Source organism: Rhipicephalus sanguineus, unplaced genomic scaffold, assembly GCF_013339695.2.
Source record: "Rhipicephalus sanguineus isolate Rsan-2018 unplaced genomic scaffold, BIME_Rsan_1.4 Seq1155, whole genome shotgun sequence".
NCBI classification, from domain to species: domain Eukaryota; kingdom Metazoa; phylum Arthropoda; class Arachnida; order Ixodida; family Ixodidae; genus Rhipicephalus; species Rhipicephalus sanguineus.
In genome coordinates this window covers 63,007-80,001 of record NW_023614414.1, presented here as the reverse complement: position 1 = coordinate 80,001, position 16,995 = coordinate 63,007, and the positions used below count along the sequence as shown (strand labels likewise).

The following is a 16,995-nucleotide window of genomic DNA, read 5'->3' as shown; positions in this document are numbered from 1 at the left end:
CAACGTATTCGTCTATAGTAGCATGCGAATCTTTTTGTGATGACCTTTCTTATATACAGCCTGAGATCGCCGTCACCTGGCAGTTGAGGTCTTATTCTCTGGCATGCCAATGTGGGCCACCTTTAAGCGGCACGTTTCGTCCTGTTATCGTGTTCTGCGTGCACGAAATAACGGCATGCGAGATCGGTGTGGCTGGCACCGCTTATCCGTGCTCAGCGCTGTGCGGCATTGCGCCGCCAAGGCGGCGCGAGTGAATGCCAACGTTTCGATGGGGCACATGGCGCTACACAAAATTAAACCGGAACAACGCCTCCTCCTCATGAACTATTTAATATATCTGAGCGCAGCCTTGAGGGTATCCATGGTGGGCACGCAAGTGCTATATGCTTTTATTCAGGGGAAGTGCGCGATTGTGAATTTTAGAACGCCAGCTGGTATTCATTCATTCATTCATAGGAAAGTTCTCCGACACGCGTCGCTTTCATGATACCAAATAACATTGCAGTGAAACATGCATTCTGCGGTTACGCCTTTGACATTATCATGACCTGCTGCGCAAGCCACACGAGGTATCTCTGGCTGATCACGCACATTACACGAACGAGTTGTTAATCTCGGTTTAGGATGTCCAGCTCAAGTTGTCCAGCTTTGTCGCAGGTCTTAGTGCTGCGCTGCCTCTCAGGACGGGAGTGAGATTGTCCTACCGAAAGTCTTCCTCATATACCACTCGCGAGTACTAACCGCAGTGTGAACAAAGATCAAACCTTCCGTAGGCTTCTGACGGAGGCAACGTGCATGCATAGAGAAGAAGACGTTCAGGTTTTGTGCCACTTGGTCACGTATTGGAAATGCTTCTGTATCTAAAGTTACAGGACGACGTAGCTCGTGCTGCAGGTGATCTGTAATGTAATAATGGAGTTTTACGTGCCGAAACCGCGATATGGTTACGAGATACGTCGTACGTGGGGGTTCTGGACTAATTTGAAGCTAAATTAAAGGACAAGGGCATTCCGCCTTCATGTAAATGCGGTCGCCGTATCCAGGAATCGAACTCGCGTCCTTGGCCTCAGCAGCGCCATATACCTTACGTGCTAGGTGACTACTACGGTGTGTGGGCGAGCGTTTCCTGCAGAGCGTGCTGAACATGACAGTTGGGCTGCGTCGCGCCATGCCTGTTGCTTCAGTGTGGAAGTCGACCGAAAGCGAAGCTGTTTCTTGTGGTGCAGCCATCCGTGCGATGAAGCTGAAGGTATCGTTGGTGCTTGGCCACCGGCAGTTTCAGTCGAGCGACCATTACCCGGTGTCTCAGGCCCGGTGGCTGCCGTTGCGCCTGCGAATGCTTCGAAGCTGTGGCCAATGGGCAGACACTGCGCCTCGAGGAGAACTTCTTGGCCTAGTTGGTATTGCTTACTGTATGACATTTTGTCGCTAGTAAAGCCAACACACACGAGAAAGGCACGAACACGACGACCTTGCGTCTCGCCGGGGTCGCTTCCTGTATATGCGAGCATACGAACGTCTACAGCACTGAATTACGTCGCTGTCACGCTACATACGACGCGAAGTCGAGGTCCGCTGCTAGAAACGGCATCGCCTGAAACATTTGTTGACAGGCATCGCGCATGAAGAAAAAGAAAACATGATCGCGTGTTCTTTTTGAGGACGTTCGAAAGGTGTGACCACGAGAGCTCTCTGATAATAAGCTCCATCGCAACATTTTTCTGCATCTGCGCAGATCATCGTGTGTAGTCACGCGGGCTGTAGCTTCATCAGCTGCTGCGTTGCGAGGTGTGTGAAGGACGACTGCGACGCAACCTGCCCACTGCTGCGGGCCCACTGCAGTGCCGCGCACTTTCAGAGCCCGTTTATCAGCCCTGAAAAGCAGCCATCATGACGAAGAGTCCGAAAACGAAGTAGAAGACGAAGTAGACGCCCTTGCGCGGCAGGCAGCGCGAGGTGAGCACGTCCGAGGTCCAGTTGAGGCGCGTGGATCCTCTGGGCTCGCCGTGCATGTCCACCACCACGTACTCGCTGGACAGAAAGTCCAGGGGCACCGAGCAGTTCGTCGCGTTCACGCACGAGTACGTCTCCGCACTGTAGCTCCTGGACACGTCGTACACCGTCCTGCGTGACATACGCACAGCGATACATTTCGGCGCATTTCGACGACAAATGTCAAAGACAAGAAGCGCATCGACATCAGGATTCGCACAATAATCTCCGACAAGCTCTTTAATAAGCCCCGTAATTGACTGAAATCCACTAATTGAAAGATTTAGTGAGCGTACTGCATTTGCGACGCTGAACACTGTTAGTGGTTAAAAACACGCTGGCATAGTTCTGTACCAGGTTGCTTTACGTGGAAGGCCAACGCGTTTCGCGAGAACTTAGGGGCAGTGTATTAAGCTAATTCTATAGTCTCGAGAAATACTTACTGAGTGCGTGAACCCAAGCTATGTAATGAATCAAGGGCTCGTTTCTTTGTTAGACACCACCTAATGAAAACCAACAGATAGTGAAGCCAAGCAACGTATAGGGGAAATTATTTGTAGTCTTTAACTGTAGTATAGTAATTCTTACGAAAATGGAAAAGAATTAAAGTGGCCGAAAATGCAACATTTCCGCCGGTAGAAACCGAACCTACTACGCTGCAGTTGGACCACAAATAATGTCCTCTATACTGGCTTGTAGCATAGCGCGTAAACAAACTAGGACAAAAGACATCTTTTGCTACAAGCCAGTTTACGATTGGCACCCCTATACCTTCCTTGGCTTCATTGTCTGTCGGTTTGAATGGGCTGTGTCCACTGAGTGTCAGCACTGACCACACAACTTCCGCCGCCCCGACATGCGCACTACTACTGAAGATTTTAATCGGTGAACTTAAGTTAAACACCTTGCCAACTCTGTCGCAGAAGTCTTCGGCCGACAGCATGGTTTCATGCCTGTACAACCGCAGCTTGCCCGTATTCAACATCAGCGTACACGACGCGCTGCCATGATACGGAGGAGTAATAGGCAATGCACTAAGCCGCTAAGCTGGCTTCCTCGCGTGGCGGCATATGTTGCTTCCCTGCTGAGACCTTCTTGATCGGATTGTGTTCTCGCCTGACAGATGGTGTCATTGGAGCCTTGTATCTACGTTCGCGCTAAAACGTCTGACCAGCTCTGTATGTATGTTTGTTTGTCGCCTAAAGGAGACTGGCTCATACCCACCAGGGGGATTGGCCACACTGACAATTATAAATGGAAATGTAAACCCTATGAAACGTCAAAAACAAAGAAGAACGAAACGCGATGTAAGTAAAAAGTGAAAGAGTTAAGAAATTCAAAAAGCCGCAGGATGAAGATTGAAAAAAATAATAATGAAAAGGGGGAAATAAGTTGGTTTCAGTGGTCGGTAGCACTATACTCGCGGACAACTTTTCTTGGCAATGAAGGAAAGGCTACGGGGGCGGAGCTACTGCACATGTACTGCTCCGCGAAGTAGTCCGGTTCGGCGCGCGTTTCGAACTTAGTATTGGTTTGTCAACCTTCCGTATCTCCTGTGACGGCTGTTTGATTATTCGAGTGGCTGTCACAGGCTTAGACAGCCATTTGTTAGTGAAATTCATCACAAGCTCCTTCGGCGAGTCGTCGGAAAAGCTGGAGGGTGACCAGAGCTCACCTGAAGACGAAGACGCCATTTTGACTGGGAGGTGCACGTAAAATGCGCGACGTTTTCACGCGCGCAAAAACGCGAAATGAAACTGCATAAAGTAAAACAAATGTAAATATATCCTTGGTGCGCGCCGATCCTCTTTTCAAGCAGCGTCCCGTAGAAAATAAGGTAATGTTGTTTCTTATTATCACGCAGAAAACACGCTCGCTATGCTATGCCAAGCAGCTCCTAGCATGACATAGCGATGCATGGTGTATGGAAGGGTGGTGGGAGTGGTGGTGGGAAGGGAAAGTGAGGGTGAGGAGGAGTGATGTGAGGGCGATGAGGAAGGAAAGGAAGAGGGGAGAGGGTAAATAGTAGCATAGCCTTGTAAAGTATATTTTAGCAAGAGGATGGCAAAAGGAAGTGAGGGTTAGAAGGACAGATGTATCAGGAAAAGGAGAATGTGAGAAGTTAAACCTTAGCACAGCCGTGTAGAGTATCGTATAGCAAAGGGTGGGGAAGAGAAGTGAGACTGAGCAGGATGGAGAGCAATATAAAAACACTTTCGTGTTAAAAATTACACCATTTCCCGCTAAAGGGGACCATGAGGGGATGCGAAGCCGGAGCACTTCTGTGGTCGCGTTCGTTGGCGTTCGTTGGGCATGCTACCGACCTCGCGTCGTGGAACGCGAAGAGGGACGCTACGCGCGTCTTGTCTTCCCTCTAGCCTGGCCGTTAATTCTCACAGGGCGAGCGGGGAACGCGGTCGACAGGCGCGCGAGAGGGGGGGCAGCGTAGGAGAGGAGAGAAAGGGGGAGGGGACGCACGTGCGCTGGCGCTCATCGCGGCGTTGCGCAGGAGATAATTTCGGCATGTCTAGCCCGCTTTTCAGGAAGAGGGGGAGGGGAGAGGGACAGTGGAGAGGGTAAAGGGGAGATAGAAAGTGGAGTGGTGAGGGGGAGTGGAGAGGAGGTGTGTGGAGAGGGTATGCGCATGCGCAGGAAGGGTGGTCACGCCGCACACACCACCACCGGTTTGAACTCCGCTATAAGATGCTTCGCATCTAAAATAAAGATGAAAGAAAGAAGATGACGATGAAGAAAGAACTGCGTTCGCCAAGTGGCGGCCTGCCAGCTCCGCACTTTACTCAGATTCGACAGGCGTGAGACGGACGTTCTTTCTCTGCTGAGCCGAATTGAACCATCTCGTCAAAGGTTCCTGAATTACAGCCGCCCGACGTCTTAGCGCTGTGTCAAGACCATCGCAGGAATCAACGCGTCACGGATCTCGGAGGCTATGCGCGGAATTCGTAATGGTGCGCTTGGTAGATGGCGCAACGTGTCTAGAGGGGCGCGGGAAAGAGCCTGGCTGTAGTACGCGCTTCATAGATGACGCGTTTCGGTGGTGGCTGTGGAGGGAGGTGTGGCTGCATTACCTTTATGATAATGCATTAACGTCGACACTCGTGAGATGGGTTCTGCCGGAATATTTAGAATATTTATGTGCACGAAAGTCACACATGTCGGCCTGAGCTGGTGCGCTGCTTCTCTGCATTGGGGAAAAGTGAGTAACGATGGATAGAGGTGAGCAGGAATGGAGGCGAGGTATCCCGGGTAACATTTCGTTCTTGAGCATTCATGACGCTCGCGTGTGCTTACCTGTCGAGGTAGAAGTCGGCGACGATCGTGTTGGGCGTGACGTAAAGCGGCGGGTTGCTGGCGAAGAAGACGTAGTAGAAGTCGGAGGCTGCTACGGCGTAGCTGATGTTGTGCCGGTGGTCTCGGCGATCGTGGGGCGTTCCGCAGCTGTACGTCCAACGTAGAGGCACGTGGAAGAGCGCGTTGTTGCAGACGCTGATTCCCAGCGTCTCGTTCAGCATCAGACCCTCGCTGCTCGAGATGGTGGACGACTGGTCGTCCGACTCCGGAGACGACTCGTCCTCGCCGGGCTCGTCCGAGTCCGTTTTCTCGTCCGACTCATCTAAGCCGCGCCTGCATATGGACGTCAAGTATTGTGTTGCGATCAAAGAAATTAAAGGCTCAAGCATCGCGAAATCCCTTATGCATGTGCATACATCCGCGACGTCCCTTATGCTATGCATATATAGTATATATGCTTAAGGGACGGGAACACACTGGATTCACATTCCTGATGAAGGCCGGAGCCCGGCCGAAATGTCGAAAATAAAACCTCTACGGTTGTTTTCCAATAGGATCTCTCTCTCTCTCTCTCTCTCTCTCTCTCTCTCTCTCTCTCTCTCTATATATATATATATATATATATATATATATATATATATATATATATATATATATATATATATATATATAATGTGTGTGTGTGTGTGTGTGTTTATATATAGAAGCGCGGCGCTAGGGTTCGGCTACTGCGAGGCCAAAGGGGAAGCAAATAAGAGGAGCTTGACCGACTAACGGTGTTGTCGCTGTCTCGCTCACTACAATGAATGATGCATTCTACGTAAACCGAAACAGGAGGCTGAAGCCACCTGACCTGGTGGGTCATCCGGAATGCGGGTGTCTCTTCCGAGGAACGCCGTCCACGCTTCCTCGATCATGGGCACTACGACTGTACTACTGCCGGAAGCAGTTATGCCACCATTCGAGCGCGGCCTCCGGCTTATCCCGGCGCCGTCAAGTGTGCAATGCGCGTCTCTCCATCCGAGGAACGCCGTACACGCTCCATCGATCATGGACACTATAGGAATCCACTACTGCCGGAAGCAGCTATGCCACCATTCGAACGCGGCGTCCAGGCTTATCCCGGCACCGCCAAATCGGTAATGCTGGTCTCTCCTTCCGAGGGACGCCGTCCACGCTTCCTCGACCATGGACACTACGTATCCACTACTGCCGGAAGCAGCCATACCACCATTCTAGCACGCCGTCCAGGCTTATCTCGGCACCGCCAAGTGTGCAGTGCGGGTATCTCTATCCGAGGAACGCCGTCCACGCTCCCTCGATCATGGACACTAATGGTACATTCGACTGGTCGTTTTCGAGCGCTCCGCAGGCGCTGAAAAAAGTGTGTAAAATAGCAACTAACCATTGCTACTAACAACATTATCGGGTCAAAACATGATCAGGAAGGAGAAGCATGACTTGCATACCTGGTTGTTTTCGTTGAAAAGTTTTAAAGCTGTTGAATTCAACAGTTTCAAGCACAGTCAGAGCACTCTCAAACGACCAGTCGAATGTACCATAAGACTCTACTACTGCCGGAAGCAGCTACGCCACCATTCTAGCACGGCGTCCAGGCTTATCCCGGCGACGCCAAGACAGCGCACAGCCTCCTGTTGACAACGGGAACGCCGTTCATGCTTCCCGACACCCTCTCGCCGAGTACTCCATCGTCACCTGAGTTGCTTAGGGGTGCTGCCAGTGTTGTACGGAACGGCGTTCCAAGGAACGACCTTCCCAGGTACTAGTTCGTTTTGGGAGGAACGCCTTCGTTCCATTAAGGGTAGGTGGAACTGTAACGGTAACTCGTTACGTTTACGAAGGAACGGCAGAGGGAACGGCGTTACTTGTGTAAATGCTCCACGACATTGAACAGGTGGCCGCACGCACCACGTCATGCAGAACATGGTGGATGGGCGACTGAGTGACGTGCAAAATTGTACCGATCGCCTATCACGTGACTATGGTGCATCCGCGTTTTCAATTCAAGGCGCCCGGCGGGGGTGCAGGGAAGCGCTCGACGGCGAGACCGACCACGTGCGCGTGCGAGAGGAGCAGTTTTTTAGATGTGAAGCATCTTATAGCGGAGTTCAATCCGGTGGCGGTGGTGGTGTGCGGCGTGACCACCCTTACTGCGCATGCGCAAACCCTCTCCACTTCCTCTCTCCCCTTTCCCTCCACATCACCTCTCCTTTCCCTTCCCCCTCTCATATCCCTTTCCCATCCCCCTCTCCACTCCTCCTCTCCCCCTTTCGCCCTCTCCACTTACCCTTTCCCCTCTTCTCTTTCCCCCTCACCACTCCACCTCTGAAACGCGGGCTCTACATGCCGAAACACTGCTTCGCATCGCCTCATGGTCCCCTTTAGCGGGAGATGGTGTGATTTTTTGTTTTTTGCAGCATTATGCTCGAGGTTTGCCGTGTGTCGTAGAAAGTCATCATCATCATCATGAACGCGCTCTCTTCTTCCTCTTTTTCTTCTTCTGGTTCGCTCCCAGAACGCGTGCGCCGGTTTGTCCAGCGTAGGATGGAATAACTCTGATGGACGAGAGAACGTGTACAGAGAGAGAGCGAGAAAGAAAGAGAGAGAGAATTAAAGAAGTACTTGGCGAAAAAAGATTCCTGGCGAGGCGAGATTCGAAGATCCAAAGGCGATCGCCGTAACCACTCGGCTATCCAGATTTGTTTTTTTTTTCTTGGTATTTATTCAACACGGGCATGGCACTTGGAAGCAATTCAGTACAGACAGAGAACTAATGTGTTCATCCTGCTCGAAACGCGACACAATGACGAACACATAGCACTAAAGAGTTCGCATTCAACTCTGGAGCGAATACGTCAAGGAACGGCCTTTTCTAACTGTACACTGGAACGGCGGTAAAGACACCTCACCACTGCATATACCGTTCTGGCTGACTTTCCATTTGCTCGTGCACGTCTCTTAGCTGAGTGACCATCCCAATGAAGTGGGCTGTTGAGGAAATTACTTCCTCTTCTCTTTCTCTCTCCCTATTGGGTCTGCGTTTCTCTGCAACATGCGCGTACGCTAGCAGAGCACATCATAGCCTTGTATAGCATAGCAAGAGGGCGGGAAAGGGAAGTGAGGGAAAGGAGGAAGGGATACAGAGAGAGAGAGAGAAAGAAGGAAATAGAAAGAGGGAGCGAAAAAGATAGCAGGCGAGAGAACTAGAGAGAGAGAGAGAAAGAAATATATAAAACGAGAAAAAGAAAGGGAAGAAAGAAAGAAAAGGACATATAGAAAGACAGAGAAAAAATATACAGAATTATTTTGGCTAAATGGGAACAAAAGACCTTACTATGTTGCAAATATGTATCTTGGACATTAATTTCTACTCATGCTGAAATATTGAATCAGAACTCATTAAACGCCCAAGTATTGTTCCTTTCGATGCGGTTTCCTGTGCAAGAAATTTAATTATACTGGTGCGTGTGTGGAGATTACTATTTGAATATCTGAAACGCAGTATGCTGACTGCGCGTTTGAAGACCGACATGGAAAATGCCGTATGTGTTGCACTTGTAACAGTCGAGCACGAAAGTTGCAGTTGGACATATGTCCATAGTATGGCCGGGTCTTTAAAATATTCGTCTTGGAGCGTTTGTTTACATTCCTTTTATCTACATATAACCTGCTGTCGGCGATGGCAAATTCCTCTAATATATGTGGCTGGATGTAAGCTTTAAATTGCTCACTTTATTTTGCCTCGGGATTTTTTGATTGAAAAGTCAAATTGATGTAAGGACACGTTCCAATTTTCTGAATGTAAGTGTAACGAGTTCCTTTCGTATTGAAGGAACTTGTAACGGGAACTCGTTCCAGTATTGGGAAGGAACGTGTACAACACTGGGTGCTGCCCCAGCTCCCTCGGAGAACGATCATGCTGCCTGTGAGCACAACCTCCTACTATTCGCCACGGAAAATGAAGCGATGACTTGCTCCTCGCAATGGCCTGCGTTTGGTTCCTGGCTTTCCTGACGTAAAGATGGGAAGTAAACAGTTCTTGGAATGCAACATCAGGAGCCTTCGGCCACCATTATCGTTAAAAAACTGCGTGGCCATAACTGAGTAAACGTACGGGGCAGACTTTGCCCCCTCCCCTCGTGCCTTTGGTGTAACGCGAAGGAAACACGAGAAGGCACATGGGAACGCCACACCCGTAAAAGCCTTTCACGTGAGTAACCAGCAAGCCCACTTTGCAACCCTCATCCCCTCGTGCTCAAGCTTATGCCGGGCAGCGCCGCTGAACTGTTTGTTGCGTACCATCGCACAACTCCGCGTGCGCAAAGGTAAACCATTTGTATGGGCAATCATTACAGAGAAATCAAACAACTTTATGGACTGCTTGTAATATATATTATGGCTGTCCTCTTTACACTGCATTTATTTTGGGAAACAAAAAATATATACTTGTGAACCCCTCTTTTATGGCTATCCTTCCTATACGTTCTTAATAGGGGACATTCATAATGCTTGGTGTTCCGGCAACACTGGGATCTTCCGCCATTTTTTGTTGGGCGCCGTCGCGAAATCGTCTGCTAGCGGCTTCATGAGGAAATACCACGGGGAGGTTGAGAAGCAGTCGTTGGCGGAGCTTTCGAACCAAGAAAATGCGACAGTTGCTTTCACCATCCAGCGCCGAACGGTCAGCGGTCTTCTCTGTGCTGCCATAAATCGACAAGAACGCAATGTTGGAGTTCTGCGCGCTTAAAAAACTCACCCAGACGGCAGCTGCAAGAGACGCACCGCTTCGCAAAGCCGAATTGCTGTTTTGTAGTGGCATGCGCTTCCGACCTAAGTTAGGCGTTCAAGAAAAGTGTTCGTTGCAGAGGAGGCGTGACGGTCAAACTTCTACGACAACCTTGTGCTGCAATATATGTCCATTGTATTTACCACTGCGATTATATATACGCGTCATAAACGCTCGTCAAATATCAACACCACGTTGTTTCTGCGCGACATGTGCAACGCTGTGCCCCTTTCCTCGGCTCATTTCTTTAGCCACAAGTATCTCTACGCCATTCGCAATAGCGTGTGTCATAGCTTTTTCGAAATAAACAATGGATGGACATGTGCATGAGCGGTGCGCCGCAAACCAAACAAAAATACTAATCGCGTGTTTCGACTGGTTACAAAGAGAGCGGCCCGAGTAATGCTTTTTTTACTGCACATTGGTTGTTTATAGTGCCTTGTGGTCGTAATCTATTGCACGGATTTAGTATTGTCGTTCTGGTTTTCTTAAACGCTATACGAGTGCGTACATCGGCATGTCGTTTTAAAATACTGCGCTCTTTGTTTTGGCATCCCACAGCGGCGCTGCATTACCGTGCCCATTGCGAACACCATACGAGGGCTCGCGATCAGCGGAAAGATGAGTGGGATGATAGATAGATAGATAGATAATGTGGCCAATTACCCTTTGCAACGGGTGGACTCAGTGAAGTGTCCTAGCCATATATAAAAAAAAATCACGAAGGAAAAGAAAAACATGAGTTAAAAAAACACACAGTCACGTCATAATTCAGAGGTCACACACTTCCAGCGCCGTGAGTGTCCGCCGTGAGTGTCCGCCTTGTGTCCCTCCACCACACTTCGAGGCGAGCTTTCGTGGTGCGCACACTTTTGCCGCAGCGGTTTCCCTCCGCATCGAAAAATCCGAGGGCTTGCGGCAGGGTGGTGCCCTCTGCCGTAGGGGGAGTCAACTTCGAACAGCGTAGGAGCAAGTGCTCCATAGTCTCCCGCTCGCGACCGCAGGACCTGCACACCGCCGCGCGCGTCTCAGGGGCGCAATCAAAACGGCTTCGATAGTCGAGAGTGCGCAGCGCGCCCGCCCGAGCCTCGAAGAGGAGGGCGCCACCACAGCTGTTGTCGTACAGCGCTGGCTCCGTTGCAATATCTTTCTTGCTTTCCCGGTAGAGGTTGAGGGTAGTCTTGGGGAGCATGGCTGAACGCCACATTTCTCCCTCTGCCTCGCGAACCCGGTCACGAATGCCTTTAGCAGTCTCTCGCTCAGGTCCAGTTTCGACATAGTCGAGGAGGCCGTATTTCCGCCTCAAGAACATCACTCTAGACCTCCATTGAGTGCGGATGCCCTTGATGTAGATGTAACGAAAGAGCCTGCGTGCCCACCTGTTGTCATTCATGGTCCGTAGCCGACATTCGAACGAGATTTTGCTGTGGGCCTCTCGAGCCTCGAACGAAGACCATCCGACATCCCCCTGGATAGCCTCCACGGCGACGCGGCCATGGCATCCCAGGGCTATGCGGCCCACCTCTCGTTGCCCACGTTCCAGCCAATCCCGTGTTGGGGCTGACAGACATATGGCAGAGTTAGCGTAGGTAAGTCCAGGCACATGCACGGCTTTCCACAGGTCGCGCACCATGTGGTATCGGCTGCAGCCCCACAGGCATTGTCGACGCAGTATGCGGTTGGCTCGCTGTGCCACTTGTCTCAAGTGGGTTTCATGCCCCGCTATGAGCTTGTCTGATGTGGACAGTAGCACGCCTAGATAGCGGTATTCCTCCAATCTGGGAAGCTCCTCGCCATTTGGTAGTACCAGAGCAGCCTCGCCACAATCTCCAGAGAACTGGAGCACCGCTGACTTCTTCGGATTGAAGGCCAGGCCTAGAGTGCCCAGATGGTTGGCTGATGTCTCGACCAGATGCTGCAGTTGCGCCTTATTTTCGGCCAGTAGCACGAGGTCATCCGCGAAAACGAGGCCGGGGAGTGTCCAAGTCGTTGGGGTGCCGTCGTCGGACCAGTTGAGCTTGAACCCCACACCTGAATCCAGGAGGGCATGTTCCAGACCCGCTGTATATAACATATACAGCAATGGGGAAAGAGGGCAGCCTTGTTTCAGTCCCCGCTGTACTTTTACTGGGCGCGTGCGTGTTCCACCAAAGGTGGTTTCAACTGTGTTGCCAGTGTAGAGTCGGCGCAGTAGTTCGATCCACACGGGCGGCATATTGAGTTCTTCCATCCGAGAAAGAAGGTGTCCGTGTGGCACGCTGTCGTACGCCTTGGCTACGTCCAGAAAGCAGGCGATTAGCCCGCGCGATTCCCTGCGTGCAATCTCGATGCTCTGTATGAGCACAAAGAGATTGTCCTCTCCTCGCCGATTCCGACGGAAGCCATTTTGCAGCTCAGTAAGTGGTCCCTGCGTCTCCGCCCACCCACTCATCCATCTCTTTATGACCTGTGTGAACAGTCTGTACAGCACACTCGTTACGGTGAGTGGTCTATAATCGTGTAGTTGGTCACTGTTGCCTCCCCTCTTCGGCACCAGGCACACCTTGCCGCGGCGCCAGTCCTCTGGGATGGGGTCGCCATGAATAATGCCGGTGAAGATGGACGCCAAGGTCTCTCTTGCATTCTGTCCGAGCCGTTTCACTAGCCCAGGTGGAATTTCATCCAGTCCTTTGGCGCTGTGGGCTCCAATGTTGGACATGGCTCGGTCAATTGCCACACGGGACACCTTCCACTCACACTCCGCCGTGGTGCCGTTGTCCATCTCACACCCTTTTTCACGAGGCTTGTATGACACTCCCTGTTGTTCTGGCGACGGGTTGTCATACATTCGCTGCATGTGTATCGTCAGGTGTTCTTCCAGGTCTACGATAGCGTGACCTGTTCCATCTACCGTACGGCTCCGTAACTCTTACTTCTGTGTTCGCAGCGCACGCAGACCGAAGAAAGTAAAAAAAAAATCACCGCCATATCCTCGAAGTGAATGATGTTAGAGGAGCTTGCTCGGAGATGATCGGGTAACCCGCGAATGCTACGTACACATTCCTCTACCATCATATATAGACGTGACAACGTTGTTATATGTACATTAGCCCTCTTCGCTTCGGCCTCCCGGGCTCTCACCGCAAGGTCTTGGCGGCGAGCCGGAGCTGCTGCTCCGTTGCGAGCACGTCGCGCTGCTGCCTTGACTGGGGTGTTCATGCTGCTGAGCGGCAACGGATAGTGTTCACTTAGTGAGCTCCCGGCGAAGAGAAAAGAAGAGCGCCAAACGAGAGGCGCGGCCCTCGAGCAGTCACCTAACTAGCGCATGCGCCGAGCGTGGTGTGTGCCGATGATGATGATGATGAATTGTGGTAGCGGCAGCGCGCCATCTAGTTAGCATTCTTGAAATCACCGGAGAGAGCGCAGCTGCGCTCCTGGCGGGACCAATGAGAAGTAGTGTACACGCCGGCGGCTACGGACAAGGCGCGAGCATAAGGAGCAAGCTCCTAAAAACTCATAAAAAAATAAAAGGGGAGGGATAAGGGGCTGTAAGCGAAGGGCAGAAGCAGCATGCGGACTATGAACTTCGGCGCACACTTCCTTGCGAAGCTTAAGGAGAAATGCCTGTTGGGATCCTTGCGCCGATCGAGTTTCGTGTGGCGGCACTGATTTTCCGCGGACGCGCACAGCAGCGTCTGTGCACTGCTTACACACGTTTATATACGTAAACCAGAAAAAACGAGGAAACAAGACAGGGTGATGCGCATCCGCACAACTAGTATGCACATATCGAAAGAAATAACGCACAATGTATGCAATTTTTCTTTTGTACACTAGTTGTGCAAGACGGCCCTGTAGCACATTGTGCGAACGATTCCGTAAGCTGCTCTCCGGCGTCCATGCTTCCCATTGGGCCCGCCAAGCAAGCTCCCAGTGTGACGCGAATTACTTGTAACCCAGACACCAAGGTGAAAACCCACGAGCCGCTGACATATATCTCGCATCTTGCCGCCGCCTGTGCCGAGTGTCAGCTGCAAGAGCGACCACGCGCTTTGCGGCCAAGTGGCAAGAGAAAGAAATGCAGGGTGCGTTCGGGGGGCCAACTTGGAAAAATTTTTTCTTACTGAAAACAAAGAATATTTTGATTAGACCTTCTTCACTACTTAGCAATGAAGTCTTCTATCAAACGCCGCATCACGAGGATTTTTACTTGGACCGCATCAGTGCAAAAAATACGGTCAAATATGCGACAAATCGCATGTTTCCTCTGATTTCACAAATGTTTTCGCGAGGATTTGAAGTCTATTTCACCCCTAAACATTTCTGTATGAAAATAAAGCTCCTTGAAAATCGTACTAATATTAGGATAGGTTAGGAAGAGCACGAGTTAGCTAGAGAAAAAAAAAATCGCGAACTTTGAATAGTTGTGTTATTTTTGAAAATACGTAGCTGGCAGTGAAACACAAACATTTTGGAATTATTAAATATGACCCCTAACCAGAACCTCTGTAGTAGCGCAAGCGCATTTTGGAAGCTCAACACGCAAAAATGGATTTTAAACGCATTTTTCTATTAGGCTCAGTTTAACAAAAGCAAGCGAACTTTGAAATGGCGCCACGGTTGTCAAACTTTTTTTCGAGCAAACATGTTTTACCACAACACTCCACGTGGTACAGGAAAAAGGCACGAATGTTATCAGCAAAATCTTGGCATGCAATAACTCCTGTGTGTTTGTATATATATATATATATATATATATATATATATATATATATATATATATATATATATATATATATATATATATATATATACACACATACATATATATCCGCGACCGATGGAGGGGGGAGGTACTTGCTCCCCCACACTGTCGAGTAAGTCGGTACGCCACCACTGGACAGAAAAGCAGCCGGCTTTAGCCAGAAGAAGACTTGACGATCGAGCAGCTTCGCTGTGCCAAGCTTTGCGCGACTTGGTGCAAACTTCCCGCAATTTTTCGCATTCAATTTACTGTAACGAAAAACCGGAATTAACAGAGAAATTTACCTACAGAAACCTAATTACATTTCAAAGCTGATCGTACTTCGAAAATCCTGGAGCACCTCACCAAGAGGGGGTACCAGTCCGGTCTAAAGTCCAGGTCGTCATATATGTTCTTGAGCTGAATAGTCATGCGAATAAAGTGCATGCTTGAAGAAATGGTGGGTTCTGCATTTCGGTCTTGCATACGTGTCTTCCATAAGCTTTGCATACCCATGAGGAAAAACATCATATGGCACTTCATCAAGCGATGTTGGTATAAGATAACGTATGGGGTGAGAATTAATGACAAATCTTTTCTTCAGTGCTCGCTGAAGAACATCCCAGAACAGAATAGCGTCTTTGCAGCTAACAAAGCAATGTTCTATTGTTTCCGGCACATCACATAGACAGCAGTTAACAGAAGAAACAAAAATACCTTTTCTTTTCAACCATGTGTTTACCGGAAGTGTTTCAGAGTGGAGGTTATAGAAAAATGTTTTTGAACTAGGAGGAATATATATTTTGCGCACCTGTTTCAACACATCGTGGCCTGAAAGATCGGAGTACAATGAACGGTACAACGGAGGCGGGAAGAGCATAGTTAGTAAATCCTTATACAGTACCTTGCGCGAGACTGTGTACAGGTATTCAATGGAAAAGCGAGCTTTAAGGAACCGAAATGCGAGGTAAACTTCCTGCATGAAACCCCACAAACACGGGCGTTCGGAGAAGTTTGATGAAACTACGAAGTCTGTCAAGCAATCATCAAGTGTAACCTGCAAGAATGAACGGATTACGGGATGGGAATTGTCTCGAAAAAAGAAGAACCGTGAAACTGTTTGCCATAAATAAAGATGTACTAATCCCAACCCACCCTCACCAACTGACCTGAAAATGTCACGACGCATGGGCTCAAAAGTCGAAGACCATATGAAAGTAGCAAAAATTCGATGAAAGCGTTGTACATAAAATCTTGCGCAATGGATAAGTTGCAATACGTAGTAAAGCTTTGTTGCTAGGAAAGTATTACAAGCTTCAGCTCTCCCGAATATTGAAAGTCGATGGGGAACAAATGGCTGTGCCTGTCGTTCAAGCTTAGGAACGCGCTCCTTCCAGTAATGCGCACTGAATCTATCCAGTCACGCTAGGAAGTGATAGCATGGCTTAGTATAGTATAGTGTAGCAAGGGGGTGGGAATGGGAAGTGAGGGTGAGGAGGGGGATGCGATGTTGAGGAAGAGGAAAGGTGGAGGGGAGAGAGTAAAGCGTAGCACAGGAAGAATGAGAGAGAAGAAATAGGGAGAAAGAAATGCAGAAACAAAAAGAAAGAGAGTCAGCGAGAACATCAACGAAAGAGACGGAAAGAGGTATAAGAGAAAAAAAAAGATATAAAGAGAAAGAAAAATTCTTGCCGAAAAAAATTTCTTCACGAAAAAATTCTTGTTCACCCCCACCGATGGAGACATCGTGCGCAACCTCCGCTCTATAGTGCATAAGTAAAGTGTGAGATTGGGCTAGTTGGTGTTCCATTATTAAACTGCTCAGCGCAAAAATTTAGACACAGTACACATAGAAAAAAACGAGCACCAGCGCTGGTCCTCGTCTTTTCTATGTGTACTGTGTCTAAATTTTTGCGCTGAGCAGTTTAACTATTGGGCGTGAGGCCCGCCACTGGAAACGCCGGCGCCACCGTCGGCGTGACGTGCTTGGCAGGATCACGTGTTACGAGCGGCGACGTTGGCCGACGCGGACTCGTGGGGTAGCGTGGAGCTGAGCGGCGACAGTCGTACCGCAGGCCCAGGGATGTCCAGAACAGCAGGTAGCCGAGGCAGAGAGACCGACGTTGAGGAAACTTAACAGAGGTTTATTTACAACATCATAGAA

At 49.7% G+C, this 16,995-nt stretch overlaps 1 protein-coding gene across 1 annotated transcript in view; it reads right to left on the bottom strand.

Moving 5' to 3' along the window:
* Positions 1–6: 6 nt before the first annotated feature.
* Positions 7–16,995, bottom strand: part of LOC119376296 (uncharacterized) — a 39,538-nt gene continuing 22,549 nt past the window's right edge. Inside the window, exons 2-3 of the mRNA XM_037646195.2 lie at positions 5,302–5,634; positions 7–2,124 (exon numbers count right to left, since the gene is read on the bottom strand). Coding sequence (XP_037502123.1) covers positions 1,869–2,124; positions 5,302–5,634 — 589 coding nt within the window. The 3' untranslated portion in view covers positions 7–1,868. The remainder of the gene's footprint in view (positions 2,125–5,301; positions 5,635–16,995) is intronic.